The sequence below is a fragment of the Xenopus laevis genome, chromosome 4S (assembly GCF_017654675.1).
Source record: "Xenopus laevis strain J_2021 chromosome 4S, Xenopus_laevis_v10.1, whole genome shotgun sequence".
Lineage (NCBI taxonomy): Eukaryota > Metazoa > Chordata > Amphibia > Anura > Pipidae > Xenopus > Xenopus laevis.
Window position 1 is genome coordinate 90,179,301 of NC_054378.1, and position 23,921 is coordinate 90,203,221.

A 23,921-nucleotide genomic window follows, 5' to 3' on the forward strand; every position below is an offset into this window, starting at 1 on the left:
AGTAGTAACAACAAAGGTGCTTAGGTGAATGATTCTAGCTGAAATGGTAATGCCAATGGTTTTATCTGTACTTGGATGCCTTACACATTCACTATTTCTGCATGGTAATTTGCATGCCAAAAAAGTTTGTTTTAAACCATGCTCCAGCATATTCGCATGAACTAGACCATCTGGAAGATTTTTTTGCTCTGTAACCATATGTTTCTTAATCAAAAACTTTCCCTCTGCTTTATCAATTAATTGGTTGTTCACAGCCCTTTTTCTACAGTACAGGTATAGGATCCCTTATCCGGAAACCCGTTATCCAGAATGCTCCGAATTACAGAATGGCTGTTCCCATAGACTCCATTTTATCCAAATAATCCAAATTTTTAAAAATGATTTCCTTTTTCTTTGTAATAATAAAACAGTAGCTTGTACTTGATCCCAACTAAGATATAATTAATCCTTATTGGAAGCAAAACCAGCCTATTGGGTTTATTTAATGTTTAAATGAATTTCTAGTAGACTTAAGGCATGAAGACCCAAATTACGGAAAGATCCATTATCCGGAAAACCCCAGGTCCCGAGCATTCTGGATAACAGGTCCCATACCTGTATTAGTATCATTGGTAATCTTTAAAAATGGATCACTAGGAAGAATCCTTTAGCATTCTTTGTTAGTTGTTACTCAGTTTTTTGTGTATTTCTGCATGAGAATTAACCCTGTCCTGGCAAGTGGTGGCAGTGTGAGCTTTTTCTTTTTACTGCTTTCAGCTGGATCTTTCAGGATCAGGAGCTGAATCTTTCTTGGAAAAATGCCCAATATAAGGCAGAATTTTTAGCAAAGGCTCTTTCTGCTATGGTTTGTGGATGCTCCTGGCTGAATATTCACTCCATAGCTTGACTGTAGCATGAGAGATGTATTCGTTAAGGCTGGCCTCAGTAAACAAGACTTTGTATGTAATAGGGCATCCATTCAAAACTGGAAAATCATTGCGGTGATGAATCCGGATGTGCCAAAGTCCCAAAGACCAGAAGATCTGAGCTATGAAAGGAACTGAAGGAAATCAAAGAAGCTGTTGTCGCCAAAGACAAAGAAGAAGAACCTGAGGTAAGTTCCACTGAACACATTTTACATTGTAACCAATCAGTAAGACATTATTTAAAGCTAGCAGGCTGACTCTGCCCTATATACAGTATAGCCCAGCACTCCTCACAGTTATGGATTGAGCATTAACTAATGTTGGAACATTGTGGCCTAGACCCTAGCTCCTACTCCTGTGCTTGGTTCCTCCAGTTTTTTGTTTCCAGTCCTGTCTGGTCTTGCTCCTTGCTTCCAGTCCTATGTGTTCTGCTGTCCAGTCCTGATCCTGTTCTGTCTGTTCCGCTCCCCAGTCCTTATCTAGATTCTTCCTCCTCACCTGCATGAGCCTGTTCCAGTCTTGTCTGCACTCACTCTGTTCTGTCTCTCTTGTTCTTTACTTTCTTCATCCTGTTCTTTCCAGTCTGTCCTTGACCCACTCCAGCATGTCCTACAGCCTTCACCCACTCTGTCCCACACCAGACTATACTTGAGTCTACTCCCACTCCAGCCTGTTCTTTAGTCTTCACCCGCTCTGTCCCACTCCAGCCTGTCCTTTACTCTATGCCTGCTCCATCCCATTTACTCTATGCCTGCTCCATCCCACGCCAGCCTGTTCTTTAGTCTTTGTCCGCTCCATCACAATCCTGGTCCAGCTCTTCAGTCATTCCCTTCTCAGTTCCTGTGGGCTATTAACAGTTCCTGCCTTAAAGACTCTGTCCTTTCCCTACTAATCCCTGACAGCAGTTTTTTTAGTGTTGTTAGCCTCCTGGAAACCTAGAAACATTATTGCTTGTCTTACATGTTCATATTGTTCACTTCATGTAAGGTGTAACCAAGGATTGCCACTGGGACAATAATAATCCATGCCACTTATAAGAATGTAGTGAACATATGGAATTTATTTACATTATAAATTCTTAGTCCTGTATAAAAACAACAAACTGTTTCAAATATTTTTTTTCTGAATGGTATTGCACAGTGATATCTTTGGCAGACATATACATATATATTTTTTGTAAACAGAACCCAGGTCAGTCAGAATGGATATGCTTTTCATGTTACTCCATCTGGTCACAGGGAAAGGACACAATAGAAACAGTTAAAAATACTGTTTTCAAAAAACTGTCCATAATTATTTACAGTAAAACGCCATAACCACACTTTAGAATGACCTAAAATACTTTCATTCAGAGCCTATAGCCATTGGATATATTGCTGTACATGCTCTACACAAAAAAAAAAGAGACATTGCATAGAAGAGAGAAATTGCTGCTGTCCTCTTTATCTGTTAACTTAATGATGGTGAATGTGTACAAGAAAATAATTGTCCCCTTGGAACACATAGCAAGGCACAATATTCTGGACAGTTTACAGGTGAAAATGCAAACTTCAATCTGCAATGGACAATGAAGGGTAAAAGTAACACAAGATGGTTGCAATGGAACATCAGTTCTAAACAAAGGTCAATGAATATGATGCAAAACCGTTTTCCGAGGCCTGTTAAATATGAATCTCTCAAGCCCTTTAAAATGATTACAAGCTATTTTTTAGCAGCCATATTTCATTACATACATACAAACACTTCACAGATACAGGATAATTACAGGTCTCCATTGCTGCCCTTTAGTTGTGACTTAGCAGACTTAGAACATTTCAATTTTGTTTTTAAGCAATCCCCGATGATCACAACTAGAATGTTTAAAAAGATCCATATATAAAGACGAACCTGTTTTAGGTTAATTTCCAAATGAACACTTTATGAAATTGTGTTCAGTTTGGACATTAAAAAAGCCCAAAAGTATAAAGAATAGGTTTAATTTTTTTTTGTTTTTTGTATTAAGGTTTCAATCAATATCACTCTGACAGCTAAGACAACTATCTGATTCACTGATGGACGGTATTTCCAGCCCTTATAGAAAGAAGCCTCCCAGAATGGCTCACTCAAACACAGAATAAACTCTTAAGTTCCTGAGTGGGAAAGTCATATCCTTAAGGTTTCAAATACCCAGCTGGACCTTCATCTTTTCATAAACCACATAGCTTATACTGACAGCGGGCAACACCTTCAGGAAATTAGGACCAATGCCCCTATACAGCCCCAGAAAACCTTCTTTGGCTACAATCTTTCTGAAGAGTCCCCCCATGTTTAGCTGTGGTGCACCCTCAATAGATGCTGAAAGAGAAAATATAAAAAAATAAATAATGTAATTGTTAAGATTTAAAGTAAAGTACACAGTACTAATATAAACAAGATATAGGTATGGGATCCATTATCCAGAAAGCTGTGAATTATGGAAAGGCTGTCTTTCATATTTATCTAAATAATTCTTCTTCCCTGTAATAACAAAATGGTAGCTTGTACTTGATCCAAACTAAGGTATAATGAACCCTTAAGCATAACCAATCTATTCGGTTTATTTATTTTTTACATGAATTTCTAGTAGACTTAAGGTCGGAAGATCCAAATTATGAAAAGATTTGTTAGCCGGAAAACCCCAGGTCTCAAGTATTCTGGATAACAGGTCCCATCCCTGTAATATAAAACTAATATAAAGCAAATTGTTTTTATATCACCATGTAGGTAGTGCACTATGCATACCTTGTGCTTGCATTCTTGTCCTGATGAGAGCTAAAGGGTAGCTTGCCAGCTGGCCACATGTACTGGACGCAGTGCCGCATCCCAACAAGACCAGCACCCCAGGGTTGGCAGAGTCTTTTGCGTGGTTCTGCAGCCAATAGTTTTTGAGTGTCTGCCAAGAAAGTGACAAGATGTGCAAACTGTTACTTCCTATCAAAGAACCAGAATCTCACAGAAACAGTTTTAGTTCCAAAGGCAGAATAGGAGAGAGTCTATGGTGCCCATAGAAGCACAGATAATATTGTATGAAACAAATTTTGTACGATATTCGGTGCCTGTATGGTGGGGAAAGAGCCAACCGATATCAGCAGAAGACGTGGATATCGGTCAATCGGGCTGGACAGAACATTTTGATCGAGTGCTTTTGAAGGCACCAGAACATCTGCCATTGTTAGTGTTGATTCGTCAGATACAGGTAGAATTCTATTGTTTCTCTCTGTATATCTGATGAGTCAGCTCTACACATGTGCATTGAAACAAACGATCTTTCTTGGAAAGATCTTTTCCAAGAAAGATCATAATTGTCACGTCTATGGCCACATTAACAGCCTTGTGCTCTAATTGCTAGCTCTATACAAAACATAATGATGATGATGATGCTGAAGAAAAAGAACAATTGCTTAACTGCTAAAGCATAAACATACTGTAGTTTGAAGCAACAACACTAATATAAACAAAACTGTAGAATACATTTACACATGGTAAGCATCAATAGCAAGCAAGGAATATTTGGCTATTGGTCTTTTATTGTTGGTGCATTTATTGTTGGTATATTTTCTGCCAAACCTTTTGATGATGGAGCAAAGGCAAGAGCCTGAGCCATGGCAGCCCAGATTACTACTTGATCAGTGAGAATCAGTGTCTTGTTTATAACATCTCTTTTGTAGTGATTCAGCAGACAGCGAGCTTGTGGTATTAAAGGAACAGTTCGGTGTAAAAATAAAAATTGGATAAATAGTTAGGCTGTGCAAAATAAAAAAAGTGTTTCTAATATAGTTAGTTAGCCAAAAATGTAATGTATAAAGGCTGGAGTGACTGGATGTCTAACATAATAGAACAGAACACTACTTCCTGCTTTTCAGATCTCTAACTCTGAGTTAGTCAGTGACTTGAAGGGGGGCCAGATGGGACATAACTGTTCAGTGAGTTTGCATTTTATCCTCAGCATTCAGCGCAGTTTCAAAAAGCAATAGTTATGACTCATATGGTTACATTTTTGGCTAACTAACTATATTAGAAACATGTTTTATTTTGCACAGCCTTTTACCCAGTTTTTATTTGTATACTGAACTATTCCTTTAAGATTTAATGGCATGGGAAAGTTGTTTCATTTGCCATTGGAAGGTTAGAAAAGTATCAACAGACAAAAGTAGCTTCTCATCAGACTGCTTTATGCTTACATTTAATTAAGAGAAATATACAGTATTTTATTCATGTATCTATTAATGATGCCACAATAGGTATTAGTAAGGTTTTAACAATTTGCTGTGTAACTATGCCTAAGATAACAAGTCTAGCAGCCTCCAAACTGTAGGTATCCAGTTGCTTCTGTTTCATGAAATGCGTTTATTGAATTTTTTGGAGATGGGTCTAGTTTACAGTTTCAACAACTAAGTTACAAAACAACTCAACAAAGAAGGATTGTTTAGCACTTTTGTATGTTCTTACGTTTTATTTGTGGATCTTTTAATAAATTCCATGATATTCGGGGTTTGTGAGTTTATATAAATGGTAGCAAAATGTAGGCTTTACATGTCATTTAACCCATACAAACCTACACCCAGTCCTGGTGGGGCTACCTTACCAAAATCTGGTTGAAAATTGGCTGGTTTGATTTTCATGTTGGATCAAGGACCTCTTTGATTGATTACTTGGCCAAATGAGCAGATCTTATAATGTATGGCCATTTTTATGGCAGAGACACACGCTCAGATTAGGGAAGATTAGTCTCCCAGCGACAAATCTCCCCTTCATCGGGGGTGACTAATCTCCCCGAACTGCCTTCCCCTACCTTCGGAGCACTGGCAGAGACATGCTCAGATTCGGGGAGATTTGAGTGCCATCCCGCTGGCTACTTTGTAAATTGCCGGCGGGAGGGCACTCGGAGTGCATTGTTTTCGGAAGTAGCCCAAAGTTGCCTCACGAGGAAAGGCGACTTTGAAAAATGTAGCACTCCTGCCAGCGATTTACATTCTTGCCAGCCGGATGGCATTCGAATCTCCCCAAATCTGAGCGTGTGTCTCTGCCCTTAGGGTAAGGGCATACCTGGAGATTCGGTGAGATTTAGTCGGCCGGCGACTAATCGCCTCTTCTTTGGGGTGACTGATCTCTTACGAGTAGACTTTGGGAATCAAAGCGCCGCGAGTACATTGGTGCAGGTGGTTTTTCATTGAAGCAGGCGGAAGACACAGGGAAGCAGTTCGGGGAGATTAGTCACCCCAAAGAAGAGGCGATTAGTCACCGGCCGACTTAATCTCCCCGAATCTCCATGTGTGCCCTTACACTTAAGGTCCCCATATACGCAAAGATTTTTCTTTGGTGAACGACCGATTTTACCGAAATCCGACCAATCCGTCAAATTAAGATTCTTACATCTTACGATTTTCTGTCAGAAAATTGATCGTCCAGGTTTAAAAATTTTTTATCAGCCCCAGTGCAATCTATCTATGTTTGCACGGCCAAGCAGGCAGCTCCCCTCAGTTTTCCTGGCAATATCGCCCGAAATGGTCTTTTTAGTTGATGGACAAATCGTACATTTAAACGATCGTTTTGAGGTAATCGTGGTCTCACAATAACGAAAAGAACTTTTAAAGATCTTTATATCAATGGCCAGCTTTAGATATAGAAAAGCTGAGACACAAACCCATGTGCCATTACCATTAAGCTCTAACAACGCTTGAATACAAAAGACCAGGTGGGGCTTTGATAAGTCAACAGATAACGGCAGCTTTAGGCTGATACCAGACACTTTCCATTAACAGTTCCCATTAACTTTAAGGATAATGACATATAGGCTGATTTCAAGTCTTTTGTCACTCAAATGTATTGAAGCTCTGTGCGAGGGGTAATTTAAATTCATTCAGTTTAAATAAGAATCACCTGCAATCTCTAGGCACTGTCATGTGAAAGTGTAAATGGGGGAGGGGGGAGTATGTTTCCCATCCCACAGAGCCACAAATCAATCAGTATCACTATAAATGGAAATACCTGACACGGTAGGAAGAGGTGGATTTCAGTCAAATTAGAGTATTTTAGTTTGATAATACTTGCTTTGTCAGGCAGTCTCCTGTAAAGTCAATGGGAAGGGGACTGTCTTTCTGACATTAGCCTTACACAGAAGGGCTAAGAAAAAAGTAATGACAATGAAGAAAACAAGACTCTTGTTAAAAATAAAAAATGTACATGTAAAGGATAAAAATAACTGTGTCAAGTGTCATTTTCACTGTTACTGATATTCTAAACTGCAAGCATTTGATTCAACTAAAAGATACTTTACCTCATAAATAGCAAGGTCAATGCCTGCATAAGGAATGATTCCAAGGATGTTGGGGATGTAGCCTTTGTAAAAGGCCCGTATGCCTTCCTTTTGCATTATCTTCTTAGCACAGTCAAACATTCCAGAGTATTGCCCTGTCCTCCCCACGGCCAAACGGGTTTTTAGAACCTAGAGAAATAGGCAACTGCTTTATAAAGCATCTTAAAATTGTTTAGAACCTACTGAACACCCGACTCTAGAGGTGATAACATACTGCCATTCCCTGGATGGATATGTAAACCTCATATACTAGATACATATACTAGATTCTCTGAGCTACTGCACCTTGGGGGAAATTCACTAAAGGGTGAATTCTTGCCTGTGAAGACTTCGCCACACTTTGTGCCACTTCGTCAGACGCTAATTCATCGCCACTTCACTAATTCACTAAAATGCGAAGTTGCGTCTCAGCAGTCAAACGCTGTTTCACTAGTGCAAATTTGTCAGCGCTAGCATTTCATAGTGAACTTTCAACGTTCATTTCTGCCTAGCGAAACTTCTTTAGTACACTTACATTTGGGTCAATTTGAATAGGGCAGGTACATATAGGTCTTATATATATATATCTTTATTAGAGGTGTTGGTGCAAATGAAGTGGCCACTTATTATTAAAAATGTTCAAGGAAGCAAAATAAAAGGCAAAAGAGATCCTCTAATGTCCCTAGACATGAGCCCAGACTAAAATAAATGTGGCATGCCCCTCAAATGGTAATTTGGTCATTTTTATAACTTTCTGGCAAACAGGATATGATGTCACTGACATAAGATTGAGGAAGATGTAGCTTCATCTTATCAGTTTGCCAAGCTGGCGAAGGAAACTCTGGCAAAAAGGGTAACGTAATGGAAAATTGCACTTTAGTGAATTTGAGGAGTAAAGATCGTTTGCCTGAACCAAAATTTGCCTGGCAAAAGGGTGCGGAACTTTATTAGTGATGTACTCTTTCGCTAGCGAATTGTCCTCTACGCCTGTTAGTAAATTGGCAATGTCCCTGCGGATTGGACCCATACCCAGCCGATGAGATCCACAACCCATTTTTTCTTGAGCGCTTTGCCCCATATGAAGGGTCTATCAGTAGCGTGCTGGAAAGTTGCATCATATAGTATAACATTAGCCTTCAAACAGATCCGAGGGCACTGATAGGTGGGTTTACCTCCATAGGATAGATTGAGGTCTGTGCTGTTGCTCCAGCCAGAGATCCAGCTACAAATCGTTCTGCCGTTCCCAACTTGCCACTCTCTGATGTGAACAGTTTCTTATACTGAAAGAGACGTGTGATGCTTAGATTATGTCACACCTTAATAAACCATCTAAATACTTGTAGTATCAAAACGAATAGTTACGAAAAGATATTTATTGCGCCAACAAGCTTTATCAAGCCTGCACACTTGTGTAATAAGACTTTGCATTAGGTACAAAGCAGCCCAGTCTTTTCTGCCTGTCATAGAGTAGGCAGTAAGAGAAGGGCTCTTTTCATCCTGCACCCAATGGCACTACCTAACATGTGCATCTGAATGATGTGGAAGTTAGGGGTGAGTTGGGGAATGTTTATTTGCCTCTCCAAAAATGCAGCACAGACAAATACCAGTAGTACTGTATTAATGGGATGGAGCACAAGTGTTTTATCTACATTCTAGAGTACAAAACATGTACCACAGTGCAGGCAGGGTGCAAAAATACAGTTTTAAATATGCACCCAGCCCTGCACTTAAATACTGTAAATAAGGCCCACTTTGATCAGTCATACAGCCAAAAAATGACTTGGTATACAATCACTTGTATTCTGTTGCATCATATGAAACTACCCAACTTGTTTTTTAATTTAAATATGAAAACCCCTGAAATACATAAATAACCCCCCCCCCCTCCACCACCACCACCACCACCATTCATTATAAGCATGTTTTAGAGCTGGGCCTCAATAAATCAAACAACATCTGATTCCTTAATCGAAGTGCTCCTCCTGATGTTAAAAAAAGTCTGTTAGAACTGCTGCAAAACACAGAATTATGATGATCACTGTTTATTAAATGCAATCACACACAGATATTACAATTAGTGTTTGCTTAGGATTCTTGTTTTTTTCAGACTGTATCAACGAGAAGTGCCATGGAGTGATCTCTGAATAAGGTTATTAGAGAACTTACTCGCTATGGCACACAGGGAATATTTGATTACTGCTTCTCTGTATTTAGTACACACACAGGATTGGCAATGTGACTGATATTTAAGAAGCAGAAACAAACACTATAAAAACAAAAGGCAACAGTATTCGTTTTGGTCAGTCAGATTAACACACAGAAACACAAGCACTCACACACACACACTCACCTGCTCATATGCCCAGAATTTCATTGCTGTCTCTGGGGCAATTTTAATCACATTAACCCCATTTCCTCTCCAAAGGGATCGAATGCCTCCTTCTTTAACCATCTGTTTTAGGCCGGTGATTATGTTTGAATTTCCCTTGGATCCATGAACCTGTTAATTTCCATAGTGTAAATATAACGTTTAATCATTCTCTCTTCATTCCTAATGTCTCAGTTGACATAAATGTCTTAATAATGTTTAGAATGTTTAGAATTTAGCAGGAAACATCATTATCAGTTGACAGACTAGAAATTTAAATCTAATTATTGTATTAATAAATGTACACCCTGAAACACATTGTCACATCATTCACAATTACAAAGGCTCCATCCCATTGTAGGGCAACACTGTATTGACAGAATAAATGTACACAGGTCTTAGGTGCTAATTTACTAATTATTGCAATAAGAAGTGTACAACCTGAAACACATTGCCACATCATTAGCAATAACAAGGGCTCCATCCTATTAAAGGCCAACATTATATGAACAGACCAAAGGGGTCATTTACAGTCCAATTTCCAGTTTTTCCACAAATCTCAAAAAATTCAGCATTTATTAAGTGAAAAAAAACCCACAAAAACGTCTAAGACAAAACTTTGCCAAGTAAAAGTTGTAGAAGTCAATGGGAGCTGTGCTGGTCCTATTGGACTGCTTTAAATCAATCTGGACTTAGAGGTTTTCTGATTTTTACTCCACTAGAAACTGTCTGAAGAACTCAAATTTTTTTGAGGTTTTCGTGGTATTTATATTTTTTAGCGCATCATTCAGCTTTTTTTTGTTCTTACTTTTTATTCAGATTTTTTAATAAATCTTCGACACCCAGTTTGTGGGTTTAGTCATGGTTTCAAATACCTCTAAAACCAGTAAAATCTGACCTTTAATAAATAAGCCTCCAAATCTAACAGGTTTTAGGGATTGATTTACTAAATTTCAATGTTATTCCTCAAACATTTGGCAGGCATTAAGTCCTGTGCGCAGCAAGCCGAGGTATTCCAATGTAGAAACCAGGCATGCGTTTAGGAACTAACACATCATTTTAGTACCCAAATGCTTGAACTCAGAGGCTCAAGCAGTAATAAATCGGCCCCTTGAGTATTCAAGCACTTGCATCTGGACTCTAGTAAATGAGCGATCAAGTGCAAGTTTCCCTGCAGTTCTCTATTTTTTAGGAACAGTCTATTCTTTTTGATGCAGAATATAAAGCCCCTTATAAATATGGTCCTTATTTTTCTGCTGCAATGAAATGCAGCCACATTTACACAATGTTAATGAATATGTAACAATAAGATGGCTCTAGTTTTTCTATCAAATATAGCAAAGCAGAGTGGAAAAGGGGAATACAATCTGCTATTGTCACCTGCATCATGACTTTCAGGCGGTCCAAGGGAGCAGTTCCTGTGCGAGACACAGCCCCGGCCATTCCACCGGCCATTAGCTGCTTCCACCATTGCCCAGTCTTCTTCTCTTCCTCTGTAAACTCATCTGGGATAGTAAGGCTGTCTCCTATGTCCAGCACCTGAGAATGGAAAAAGCCAAGTCAGTATCAAACTAAAGACATTTCTAGTAGCATTTCCATCTGCAAATGTGTGGAAAATAGAAAGGTTCAGACTTTGCCACCCATTGACCAGCTAACCATTTTAAAAATGCTAGAAAAATGGACCAGGTAAAAAGTCATGCAAAGACTATCCTGTTCCACAGGTCACGTTCAGACTTCATTAGGGTCAGCGGTAAGGTGTAAAATGCTTAAAATAATATCAGCAAGAACAAACCTGCTCCCTAGCACAACTGAGCATATGATGTTGGGGCGTCTTGTACTTACCTCTTTTCTAGGGCAAGTGTTAGACAGAGTGCTCTTTTATGCCCTTTACTGCTGTGCTCTGCAGTGTTGAATGCAGCTTACATAGATTAATGCCAGGGGTGTATTTGCTTTGTGCATGGGCATTAAGGGTTGCAAATACCAAAACTTCAAATACATTTGTCTACTGACATGTAGGTAAGTTCCTAAGTTTGTATGTGTGCATTGTTCTTTTTATACAGTTTTAGAGACCAATGTTCTAATAAAGGCAAGTGTTATAACTGAAATAACACAACATTCTGTATTTGCAGAATAGAGTCTACAATTGTTGTTTCACTTAATCTCTAGGTGGCATCAACTATAGTGGGGTCCAGGAGTAGAAGTTCTTCACAGATTTAGGGGAACAGGTTGGACAACCCGTGTTTAGGTGTACAGCAAACACATATAAGCTTTTAACAGTGGCATTACGAGAAATTCCTGGGTCACAAGGGAAAAAAAAGCTGCCCAAACCTTGAGAATAGTGACCTGTTTCTAAAAGATTAAAATTTAAACTATGCATTAGTTAAGGACTCCACTGGGCTTTCTGGGTCTGCTCACGCAACTGTCATAACCCTAAATGTTACAAAATGTTCTCATGTAAATGGTACAGTCTTTGTTTTAGCTGAAACAGCTTGTAGGGCATTTCAATGCTTCAATAAACAAGCAGGGGTCATCCCTGCTTGAATGGATTCTTATGTGCCAGGCAATTCTTGTTTTTAAAAACTATGTGGACACATAACTACTAGACTATTTCACAAACCAAGCAATGAGCATGAAGTGACAGTCTGCCCCAGAATGTAAAACCTCTCACCGTTGAGTGTTTCCAGTATCGAATAATTTGTTGGATGTTATCAGCTGGGTTGAACAAGAAGTGGTCCCTCCATTCATTCCAGTCCACTGTGAGAGTACCATCAGAATCCATACTGTGAAAATCAGACAAAATCTTGGATTAAAAATCCTGCAATCAAAGATTATTGAAAGCAAATTGACAAATGATTGGGTTTTATAGATTGGCTAGGGAAATTGTGTCTGTGCTACTACATTTGAATGTTTAATTTCCAAGAAATTCTAGCAAATTTTGTCCTTGGTGCCATGACTAGTTAAAATGTATTCGCCAGGCATGGATTTGCGGCGTATTTCCTCGTTTCACCAAACTGCGCCAGCAAAAAATTTGCAGTGTCAAAAAAAATTGTAGCGTGTCAAAATTGTTGCCCACATAAAAAAAATTGACACTCGTCAAAATTATTCGGATGCCCATTGACTTTAATGCATTTGAACAAAATAGTCGCGTATATAAAAACAGTCGCTCGTGTAAAAACTGTTGCGCATCAAAATAATTTTGACGCCCATTGACTTCAATGCTTTTTGAAAATGTTCCACTGTTTCATGACTCTCTCAAGTATTATCAATAGTTTTTAATCACAATACACTTTTTCCCCTGTATTCTCACCTGGAGGCAGCCATTGCACCTTGAGACTTTCTGAAAGCTCTCTGATGATCTGCTAGCATGATCAGCTTGTGTATAGAAAAAAAGCTATTTCATTTTCACTGTCATGGAATTTTTATTACAGTTATATAATGAACTGCATTAACATGAATTAAACAAAAATGTTCCAATATTGGTTTTAAAGCTGTTGATGTCATTGTCAGGTGTATCTGTCTGACTGTTCTTCTGATTCTGACTCAGGAAACAATGTAGCAAACCAGAGGAGAACTGTTCTTAGTCAGAAGGGGATAAACAAACACTGCTTTCAATTGCAATTCCACTTAGAGATAGCTTTAAAACCACTGCAAATACTGAATTTAGGTATCTTGCATGTATATTGCTTAAAATTGTTTTGCTTTCATTATGCATAAAATAGGTTTTGGGCACATAGCTTCTTCTAACTGCAGTGTGGAGATATGAATAAGACTGAGAAAAAAAGGTACTAACCTCTTGAGGATTTTGTCGGCATGGTCTAAAGAAATTTTGATGCCCAAAACTTTGAGAGAGTTCATTATTTCTGCTGACTCAATCTTTCCTGCATAAGACAAACAAGGGAAATTAGAGAGAATCCTTTGGCCATAGGTAAGTTGGTAGCTGTGTAAAAAGGTTGGGGGCAGAAGGTTGGATATCTTAGGTCAGGGGCACACTGAGCAGATCTGCTTTCCTTCACCTGTGTTTTGTACGAAAGTGGATCTGGTCATGTGCTCCTTCCTGTACCTCTGATGCCTGTGTGCATCTACACAGCGCAGATATTAGTGTGGAAACAAACTATCACTATCAGCTTAGAGTAGATCCACACAGACCAGACCACCTGTGCCCGTCAATGAAGCTACTGAAAGGAGTGTAAGTGAAGTAATGTCCCTGAGCAGAGTATACAGTGTATACAGTAACACAATAAGTAAGGAAGCACCAGATCCTACTGATGCAGAGACAGTTAGCAATAAAATACCTTTGACTGGACCCCAACCATTTCATCTATTTTATTTGAATAGAATAATGACTATGAAGAATAGACAGTCCATCTTCACATTGGCAGGTTTAAATAGAAATTATTGAAAAATAAATATATCCTTTCTAGTGTATGGTTATTTTTGCAACACATTTGGTTACAACACAGGCATGAAGGCAGTGCAACCTTTATGGCAATTTCATATCAAGTCATAACCCACACCCTGTAGCTAACATGGGCAAAGGTTCATCACAAGCAGAATTACAAAGTGAGCCTGGGACTAATACTGTCCTATGTTTTCCTTGCTGTAACAGTAAGAAGGGCTTACCCCTTTACACCACTTTTTGGCTGTCTAACACTATACTACACCTCTACCAGCAGTGTGTTATGTGCAAAACAACCCAAACTCCTTTTTCCTCAACATGAAATCTGACACCCCAAAACAAATGGTCAGAACCAGCAGATCATCCATTCTCCAGTAGAAAAAGTAGCATGACAAAGGTTGGCCCAACTTCAGATGACTTCAGAAAACAAAATGCTGCTTATGTTTTCCCATCTGCAGTTCACTTTGTTGCCGATGGGAAAGCATTTTGGGGAGATTTGTCGGCCAAGGTAGCAAATATGTAAATGGTACTAATCTTCAAATGTAAGTATTTGAAGGAGATTATTCACCCACATAAGAGGAGATTTGTTGCAGGCAACTATTCTCCTCATGTATCACTGCCCTAAAGGTGGCCATGCACAGGCAGATAAAAGTCGGTAGCTTATTGACCAGTGTATGGGGCCCAGTGTCAGACTGGCCCTGCGGGACACCGGAAAATACCCGGTGGGCCCCGACCTTCAAGGGGCCCCACTGGGCCAGACCCCCAATTGTAATAATTAAACGTAGCCGGCGCGATGCGCTGTCTGCGCATTCTCGTTGGCAGGGGTGCACGCCGGCGTGGGACAACACCAAGGGGGATCGCGGCCCTGGTGCCGCAGCAAGGGGAGGCGGGGGCCGGGGGGCCCTGGACAGCAGTCCCGGTGGGCCCCAGGCCCCCCAGTCTGACCCTGATGGGGCCCCCTGATGGGCTTACCTGATCAATATTTGCCCAAAAATTGCCCATAATACAACTGGGCAGGCTTTAAATTGCCATCAGATCGAGGACTGCATTTGTTTGTTGATGCGTTCCTCGTTTCCACCGCCTGAATTCCTGGCCTTGTGGACCTAGGGCCCAATGATCAGAGCAATCCAATATTGCCACTCAAGGTGGCCAAATCGGTACAAGACCAGCTCTGCGTGGTAATTAAGGCTGATCTCTTGTATCTCTCTTACCATCCTTGTTTTTGTCCAGACTTGTAAAGGCAATCTTCATTTTTTTCTCATGTTCTTCCAGATATCTAATGAACTCTCCAAAGTCCAAATGCCCATCCTTGTTAGTATCTCCTGCAGCTACAATTTTCTGAAATGGATAAAGCATCAAACATCATTGTTTTTAACAAGCAGATATGGCCTATCTGGATTTTCTCAGTAAGATTATTCATCAGTAGTCAGAATATAACCTGCTACAATAACAGGTTATGTGAATAAATGTAACACCTTACTCAGCACAGTGCCATGTGTATTCCCAATCATGTTCTGTCACAGCTTATTTTAAGATTGGTATGCTCTGCACAGTCCAAGTTCTGATCCAAACCAGATGGGGTTTCTCATGTCAGACTGATGCAGAACATCTGAATAAAGCTGAGGGTCCCTTGTATAGCCAGCTATACTAAATATAACGTGGTGCCCACTCTATTGGGATTTGAAACATTCAGTACAAATTATACCAAAGCAGCCATGGCCAACTGCATTTGTAAATGAGTTGTGAATATTTTCAAGAACTTTTAATCTTTTTTGTTTTAAAGGACAACTAAATCCCTAACACAACTTTGTATTTTGTATGCATCTACATTGCTGCTGTACCACTACCCATCAACATTTAAGAATCATTAACATTTATCTCGAATACTCTTTATGCTTTACAAAAATATATGTGGCTCAACAGAGCAAACAGTGAAAAAATGCACTGAACAAGTTGAGTGAACTCATTGTGTGCAATCAGTTATTTTGTCTCTCTTGCTCTGTCTCTCTCTCTCTATGTGAAACCCAAATAAATCTTGATAAGATTATTAAAGAGAGAGATTGCATGACAATAGTCATCCTAGTAGCCACCTTATTGTTTTCTGCATTGGAAATATCTGCTATAAATAAACAGCTGTCACTCCATGTGTTACAAAAAAAGATGTCCCATGTGGTACAAGGCTCTCAAGCAAATGTCTCATATTGCTCTAGGTGATAATGTAAACAGACGCAGGTTATACACCTTCTTATCTTGGTTAAACAAAGAGATTAATAGATAAAACACCCTGACCCATTACATTTGCACATTTACTGTACAATCTTGCTAAACAGGAATGTTGCCACACATTCAGGAATGTAAACACTAATAATAAGAACATAAAGAGTAACGGCAAATCTTTCACTCTCCTTGCAGGCTATAGAGCCCCAAGGCAGACCCTGACAAAAAGCAAGTGTTTAAATTGACATCGATACAGCAATTTGGTTGCAATTACTGCCTAGCAGGATTAACCCTCCAGAAGTGAAATATATTTCAAGTACTGCTGTTTAAATTAGCTGCATTCGTGGTGGTTCCCACAACCTGGGTAACATTTATTTTAAATACCCCAGAATCCCAAGAAGTAAATGTTACAGCAATATATTTTACAGTCAGAGATGGAAGACTTAAATTATTAGGGTAGGCTTTCAAGGTTGGGGTTGTTTTCTCTGGAAAAAAGGCGATTACACTAGAGGACATTATAGACAAATAGCATGGGACCTTTTTACTCATAAAGAGGATCACCGTACCAGAGGCCACCCCTTCAGATTAGAAGAAAAGAAATTTCATTTTCATTTGGATGATTTCTTGGACAGATATGATATCATAGGTTATTGTGATACTAAATTCTATAGTTAGTATAGATATGAGTATATATAATTTATGTGAAAGTAGGGAGGGGTGTGTGTATGGATGCTGGGTTTTCATTTGGAGGGGCTGAACTTGATGATGGACTTTGTCTTTTTAAACCCGATTTAACTATGTAACTATAGTTAATAATAGTGATTATAATAGTCTGGCCACACCCACCACTGCATACCTCTGTCCAATACCAATTCTATGTAGGTCATTTTGTTTGCCTGTAAAAGCAGTTAAGTACTGTATGTTCTATGCTTATGTAATGCTATTACTAACAGGGGGATCCAAGACCAACCTTGTTACAGACATGTGCACAGCTTAGATACTATCCAGAAGGAACTCTCACATACTACATTACTGAGAATAACAGAGAATTAATGTGGTACTGGCTGAACTACAAGGAATTAAACCTACACATTCCTTGTGTATTGTTGGTTCACAGCGGTGCTCGAACAAACAATACACTGACTTTTGAGTAACAAGCATTAAGTACCCACATCATGGATTCACTTCTTGAACCCTCCAGGATGCTTCCCCTAACCCTATTCTATTCTGTCCTATGCACTTGTGGTGCTTGTACTGGGATCTGGAACCAGGTTACTAATCCCACTTCAAAGCCTAAATGGAGGATAGGACTGGCATTGTCCTAAAGTTGAAAAGCAAGATTGGCTATATCCAAAGTTGCCCCAAGAGCTATATCCTCAAGAAAACATTTCACTCTCCCAATGTAACATCCGGCTCTTCACAAGTGAAAACAATGCATGGCTTGTCAAAGCACAGCACATTTTACTTGTATATGTATGTGTATACATCAGAATCTGACCAATCAAATCACTCATATAGAGTAAACCCAACAGGGCTACAACTGCAAACAGGCACAGAAATTGCCTCCCGGATGGGATTTAAATATGGATTGTGCTTTGCCGTGTTTTTTGAACTGGTGAATTGGTTCTTCAGTTTGACACTGGCAAAATCTGTCTGAACAAGGCCAAATTGTAGAATGAGTTTACATAACTGTAACAACTAACAACCACTCTCACATATCCAGTATGCTGGCTGCAATAAATTAACTGTGCAAATAAGATAAGAGCTACGCTACACTAAATAAAATGACTAGTATGTAGTGTTAGGGGAAATTGGCAGGAAAAAACAATCTGGGTTGGACAGATAGTTCTTATCTGCCATAAAGGCCTGGTTCATATGAACACTGGACTGTACTCTGAACACAAGCCTCAGCCTGAACTGATCTCTTTCATTATTGCTTTAATTCTATATCATAGAGGTTTAAATAGCACCGTTTAAATAACAGAGTGCAGGTATACTCTTTGTGACAGCTCCAAAGGGCTGCAGTGTACAGGTTTTTTTTTTTTTGCTTCAATTATATTTCTTGCAATATCTTTATTAAATTACAGAATCAGTTGGGTGTCACACCTATTGATAAACCTTGCCACTCCTCATACTCTGATCAACACAAGAATATAACAAATATCTTTCCTGCAGTACTTCCCTTATTATGAGAAGAAATGAATAGTGGAATTTGTTTTCCTCTTGCATTTCTGGAATGTTTTCAGTAATTGTACTACATAGCAAATCAATGTAGTTTATCTTTGAAAAAGAGGAAAAATACTTCAAAGGGTAATATTCATCTATGTGTAATATACAGCTTGTATTAAAAATGTGATATACTGTACCTATTCACTTAATTGTCATTATAACATACACATGGATCATTATTATTTGTTTGTAGGAATCCTGAACAAAGAGTGCTTTCAAGACATATAGGATTGGCCTGGTCCCTGTGCTATTTAGCAGATACTATACTTGCAGAAAATAGATTCATGATATCTGTAGCATTTTCATCAAGTTGATTTAGATTTGTATACCTGTGGGTTATTATGAGTAATACTAATTAAAGAGTTTATTGATTTCTCCTTTATCCTATTCTGGAGCTGTACACATCCTAGCCTCAAGCAAAGAGCACTAACAGCTGCTGCCCAAACAAGACCATCTGTCTCTCTCTCTCTTTGCCTTGTTATATTACATTGCCCACTGTGATATGTTTACATTTATACACTGGAAACCATCATCTGACATGTACACCTTCAATTAGCATATGCCTCCATACATAAGGAATGCTAATGTTAGGGCCACACAGATCACCTTTGTGGTTGCTGAGCCCTTATCAATTTAGCTTGTTCTATAGGGACAACTTGTATTCAGGAGAAATTGGGATGGGGTAAGAGTGGGGTGTGGGCAGAAAAAAAATTGGGATTAATTTCTGACTGAAGGGGGAGGCCTAATTAGACTATCAAGCCTTTACACTGTTGTCTTTTGGTAGGCAATTCAGACTAAAAAAAACAGTATTTAATGAGCAGATATACGGCTCATTTATTTGACAGGAATCAAAACCGCATTGGCTCATTGATGCAGTCCTTGCTTATGCAGACCACCTGTATTCATGTTTTTGTAACATGAAGGTCCAACAATTGAATTTGCCAAATTTTGCCCACCTCAAGAGGCTCTCCCTCCTATTCTCAAAGGCTCAGGGCACATGGAGTGTTGACTCTGCTGCTCTCCGCCAGATTTGATTTTTTGAGAAAGAGAAGTGGATCCAGTGTCGGACTGGCCCACCGGGATACCAGGAAAATTCCCCGGGGGGGGGGGGGCAGATGTTAGTGGGCCTTTGTGCTGCTAAACATTTGACCTATTTTATGGCCATTCCCTGTTTCTATGAGAACAAAGATGCTAAATAGATGGAATAATAGGTTATAGTATGTATAACTAAAAGAGACTAGGAGAATAGAGGTTGAGTGAGGAGAAGAAAAATTATAGTACTGAGAGTGGGCCCCTGGTCTAAATTGTCTTGGTGGGCCCCTGGTGTCCCAGTCTGACACTAAGTGGATCGACTCCGTTCTGCATTTTCCTGTAGCTGTCAGTTTCTGCTTTCATATAGCAACACGGAGCAGAGCAGAGATCAGCCCAAAAATGCCTATGCTACACGTCGGTGGAAGCTGTGATTGTCAGTACAGCTACATGGACATGCAGAAGGCAGTGGATTTAAAGGAGAACTAAACCCTAAAACTGTTTTGGCTAAAAATTTCATATTTTATATACTGGACTTATTGCACAAGTTTCAGCTTGTCAATAGCAGCAATGATCCAGGACTTCAAACTTGTCACAGACGGTCACCATCTTGGAAAGTGTCTGTGACACTCACATGCTCAGTGGGCTCTGAGCAGCTGTTGAGAAGCTAAGCTTAGGGGTTGTCACACATAATCAAGCAGAAAATGAGGTTTGTCTGTAATATAAGCTGATGCTACAGGGCTGATTATTAAATTCTGATGCTAGTTGCACTGGTTTCTGTGCTACTATGTAGTAATTATCTGTATTAATTACTAATAAGCCTTATATTGTGACATTTATATTCTATGTGTATTCTATGTGTACTGTATATTGTGAGTCGGTCCCTAAGCTCAGTAAGTGACAGCAGCCCAGAGCACGAGCAGTGAATCAGCAGAAAAGAAGATGGGGAGCTACTGGGGCATCTTTGGAGACACATATCTTCCCTGCTAAAGGACTGTGGTTGCATTTCTAGCTACTTCTTTAGTTAATCCTTTAAATGATATCCTCCTGTATGTATCCATGGAACTGAGGTCAACATGAAGATCTTTCACGTATTAGGGCTGACCTTCGCTTTTGCTCTGCTATAGGTGAGCATACAGGAAGATATAATTTAAATCAATGGAGTAGAGGAATGGAGCAATCTGCTTCTCTCAGCCTACAAATATACACCTGTGTGCGCACAGCATTAAAGGAGAATTAACCCCCCCATAGCAAATGTGTCAGCAAAAGAATCATATGTTGTCTCTTCTCCCACTAAGATCTGTTAAAGTGCCACAACTGCAGTTAAAAGTTTTTTTGCTGTACAGTTTTCAATACCAGTAGTAGTAAAAACTATCAAAAAATGCTTTCAACAGCATATATGGTAATATTTGCTTGTGTTTTATATAACTAGAATTTGGGACCTTATGTAAGGGTTTAAGGACCTGCCATCCAAGCTGTATTTTTATAGTTGGATACCTTCTAGGAGGTATTTACAGTGTAAAAGAGGAATACATTTGTTCTATTAGAGTTATTTCTGTGTCTACAGGGCATTCTTCCAGGTACACCAGTTTACTACTTCACTCCATAATCTACATACAGGTTAGCTAGTGCCTGATGAAAATGGCCCTAGTCACGGTGTGTTGTGTGAATGTGTAGGCTTCACTGTGGTGAGAACCGATATAAATGATGGATAATCTTTAAAAGCGTGGTATTGTGTCAGTGGTATATTAAGTATAATAATAACAACAAAGTATAATTATAAAATATGCAAATACATGCCATGTGCTTTATTGTAAGAATGGAGGCTTACTAAAAAAAAGTCTAGGCCCACCTGCAAGACCACTTAGGGACTCATGGAGCCCCTAGAGCCCCAGTGTCACATGGTCATTTTATTACTACTGTGCTTTTCATCCTGCACTAGTAATCCAGCACAAGGCTCAGAGTCTTGCACCCTGCCGGCTTCCTTCCTTATGAGGACACATACCATACTTGACAGAAAAAAAATAGGGTTCTTATTGCTGCAAAAATTCAAGGATAATTTAGAGAAAGTGCAAAGGAATCCCACCCCTGGGTAATTTATGTTACACTCAATCAATGTGCTGCATTACAGTGAGAATTATAGTCAACAAGTGATATAGATATATAGATATATGACTTATGAAAGCAAGGGTATAGATTGTAAGCTTCTCCGGAAGGGCATTACTTAAGCGTAAGTTATACTTATGATACATAATTACAGTCAAGTATGTCTCACCTCTTCTGCTCCTTTGCCAACTTCCATTCCCATGGCTTTGAGGCCCTCCTGCAGCTCCAGGATGTCCACCTTCCCATCTTTATTAACATCCAGTTTATGGAAGAGCTCTTCATATCTGCTCTGGGAATCGGAACCCTGGCAGGCAGCTCTGGATAGCAGAAATTTCTGTACTTGCTCGAGCATTGCTGCAGTGAGTGGCTTCAGGGCGGGTAAGGAAGTCTGCTCTTGCTGCAGGATAAAAAGAAACACCAAATGAGTGCCAAGATTTAACAGAGGGCCCAGACGGCAGCAGATACAGATTTAGGGAAGCTATATATAAAAAAAAGGCAGAACAATAAAGTAGAAAAGCTAGTTACTCAGAAGGCTGTGACAGGACAACGCCCAGAGAGGAGGAGTACTGACTGTGAATATAGGAAGGGAATTCCCTGCAACGAAAGGGAGGGGGGAAATACGCATATGCTTTCACTTGGTCTCCTTCCTTACTCTGCCCATTCCTCCCCCTCCCCCATACTCCTTAATACCTTTGTGATGCCTCAGCTACTCTTCTCATTCTGCCATTTACTTAAATGACTTGTGCAAGAATCTGATGGTTACAAGCTCTTCTGCACCCTTCCTTCCTTTCCATATACGTGAGCTCAACAGTATAGCTGGGATGCACACAGAAACAGACACCTAAGCCCCACTCATAATTCTCTCCTAAAAGTGACCATACACAGAGAGATCTGTTCATTTGGAGATGTTGCCAAACAAGCAGATCTCTCCCTGATATGCCCACTATGAGGTGGGCGATATCAGACTGATCATAATGCAGGACTACGGGCGGTCAGATCGTGGGAACAGATGCGATCCAACGGGATTTTTAGCCCTGCCCGATCGATATCTGACTGAAAATTGGCCAGATGTCCATCGGGCAGGGCTAAAAATCCTGTTGGATCATGGACCGCATCTGTTCCCACAATCGGGGACATACACAGGCCAATTTTATCAGCTTTTATTGGCCCATGTATGGGAAGCTTAAGGCTGATGCTCTAAAATCAATAAATTTGTCACAGGCTTTAAAGAAGAGCTCCACCCAAAAACAGTATTCATTCCTGTTGTGCAATGGAAAAAAATGCCATTCTGAGTGAAAATATACATTAAACAATTTTAATGGTTTTAAGGTTATTTGTAACTGTGCTGCCTAACACTGTATCTGCATGACTATTTACATCCTTTGCTCTCCTAGTTCTGACTCTGAAAACAAGGTAGCAGAAGCCAGCTGTTTAACGGATCTGGAGGTCAAGAGTGTTTCAAGAGTCAGAACAGACAGGGATACACAAATTCTAGATCATGAGTGCCCATACTTTACTAATGTGAGGTCTACTTTTAGTGATGTTGTGCCCAGGGGTGATCCTGGCCCCTCCGCCGCCTGAGGCAGCAGCAGTTGCTGCTGCCCCCCCCCCCCGCCCCTGGAAATTCGCTCTTAAAGTACCAGGAGCAGCACTTTTGCTGCCCCTGGTACCTAGTGGGGCGCTGCCGCCTGAGGCGACAGCCTCAACTCGCCTCATTGGCGAAGCACCCCTGGTTGTGCCATTTTGATCTACATCCAAAAAAGCATTGCTAGAATTTTGTTCCATGGAAAATATTGCTTAAATATTGATTAATGAGCAGGTATATGCCTATGTTTAACTATTTCTTATGTAACCTTAACATAATAAATATCTGAATGAAAAGCATGAAACAGGAAAGTGATTTAGACAAGCTGTTTGTTGACAGTGTCTTGAGATCTACTGGTCACCAGCTAAAGGTCTATTGGTAAACACCGATCTACCTTTTTGGGCACTCCTTCTCTAGTTGTCCCAGTGTAACGTTCACAACGGGGAACCGCTGTAACCGAGGATAGCCACTCCAAGGGGAGTGGATATGGTGGGAGCCCAGGGGTGTAGCCATAGGTGATTGTAGGCAAAGACATGATGATGATGAAAGTAATAGTAGGTTTATTGGCAGTCGGAACCCAGAAACACAAAAGGCACGAACAGGCAAAAAGGCTAATCGAGGTATCCAGATGGTGAGGGAAAAATGGGGAACACAGGAACAAAGGTACTCACTCAGGAAACAAGGTTTTCAGGAACTAGGCATACAAGGTTTTCAAGGTTCAGGTTCAGGTTCAGGTTCAGGTTGGCAGGTCAGGAACAAACAGAATACATTCA

General features: G+C 39.8%; 1 protein-coding gene across 3 annotated transcripts; it reads right to left on the reverse strand.

Moving 5' to 3' along the window:
• Positions 1–1,945: 1,945 nt before the first annotated feature.
• Positions 1,946–23,921, reverse strand: slc25a24.S (solute carrier family 25 (mitochondrial carrier; phosphate carrier), member 24 S homeolog). 3 transcript variants are annotated; one of them, XM_041591162.1, is made up of 11 exons: positions 23,820–23,921; positions 21,733–21,960; positions 15,194–15,320; positions 13,377–13,464; positions 12,255–12,366; positions 10,967–11,125; positions 9,569–9,718; positions 8,391–8,498; positions 7,201–7,368; positions 3,666–3,816; positions 1,946–3,239 (listed from the first exon to the last, which is right to left on the reverse strand). In XM_041591162.1, exons 2-11 carry the CDS (start codon positions 21,913–21,915, stop codon positions 3,064–3,066), a joined length of 1,422 nt encoding a protein of 473 aa, XP_041447096.1. In that variant the 5' UTR covers positions 21,916–21,960; positions 23,820–23,921; the 3' UTR covers positions 1,946–3,063.

Bases quoted from the DNA above. Each gene is read 5' to 3' on its own strand.
- slc25a24.S (XM_041591162.1), bottom strand. From the start codon at position 21,915: ATGCTCGAGCAAGTACAGAAATTTCTGCTATCCAGAGCTGCCTGCCAG. The intron at 9,719-10,966 runs GTGACAATAGCA...GGAAATTAACAG, and splicing joins GCCTGAAAGTCATGATGCAG to GTTCATGGATCCAAGGGAAA. The intron at 7,369-8,390 runs GTAAACCCACCT...CTATTTCTCTAG, and splicing joins CCTCAATCTATCCTATGGAG to GTTCTAAAAACCCGTTTGGC.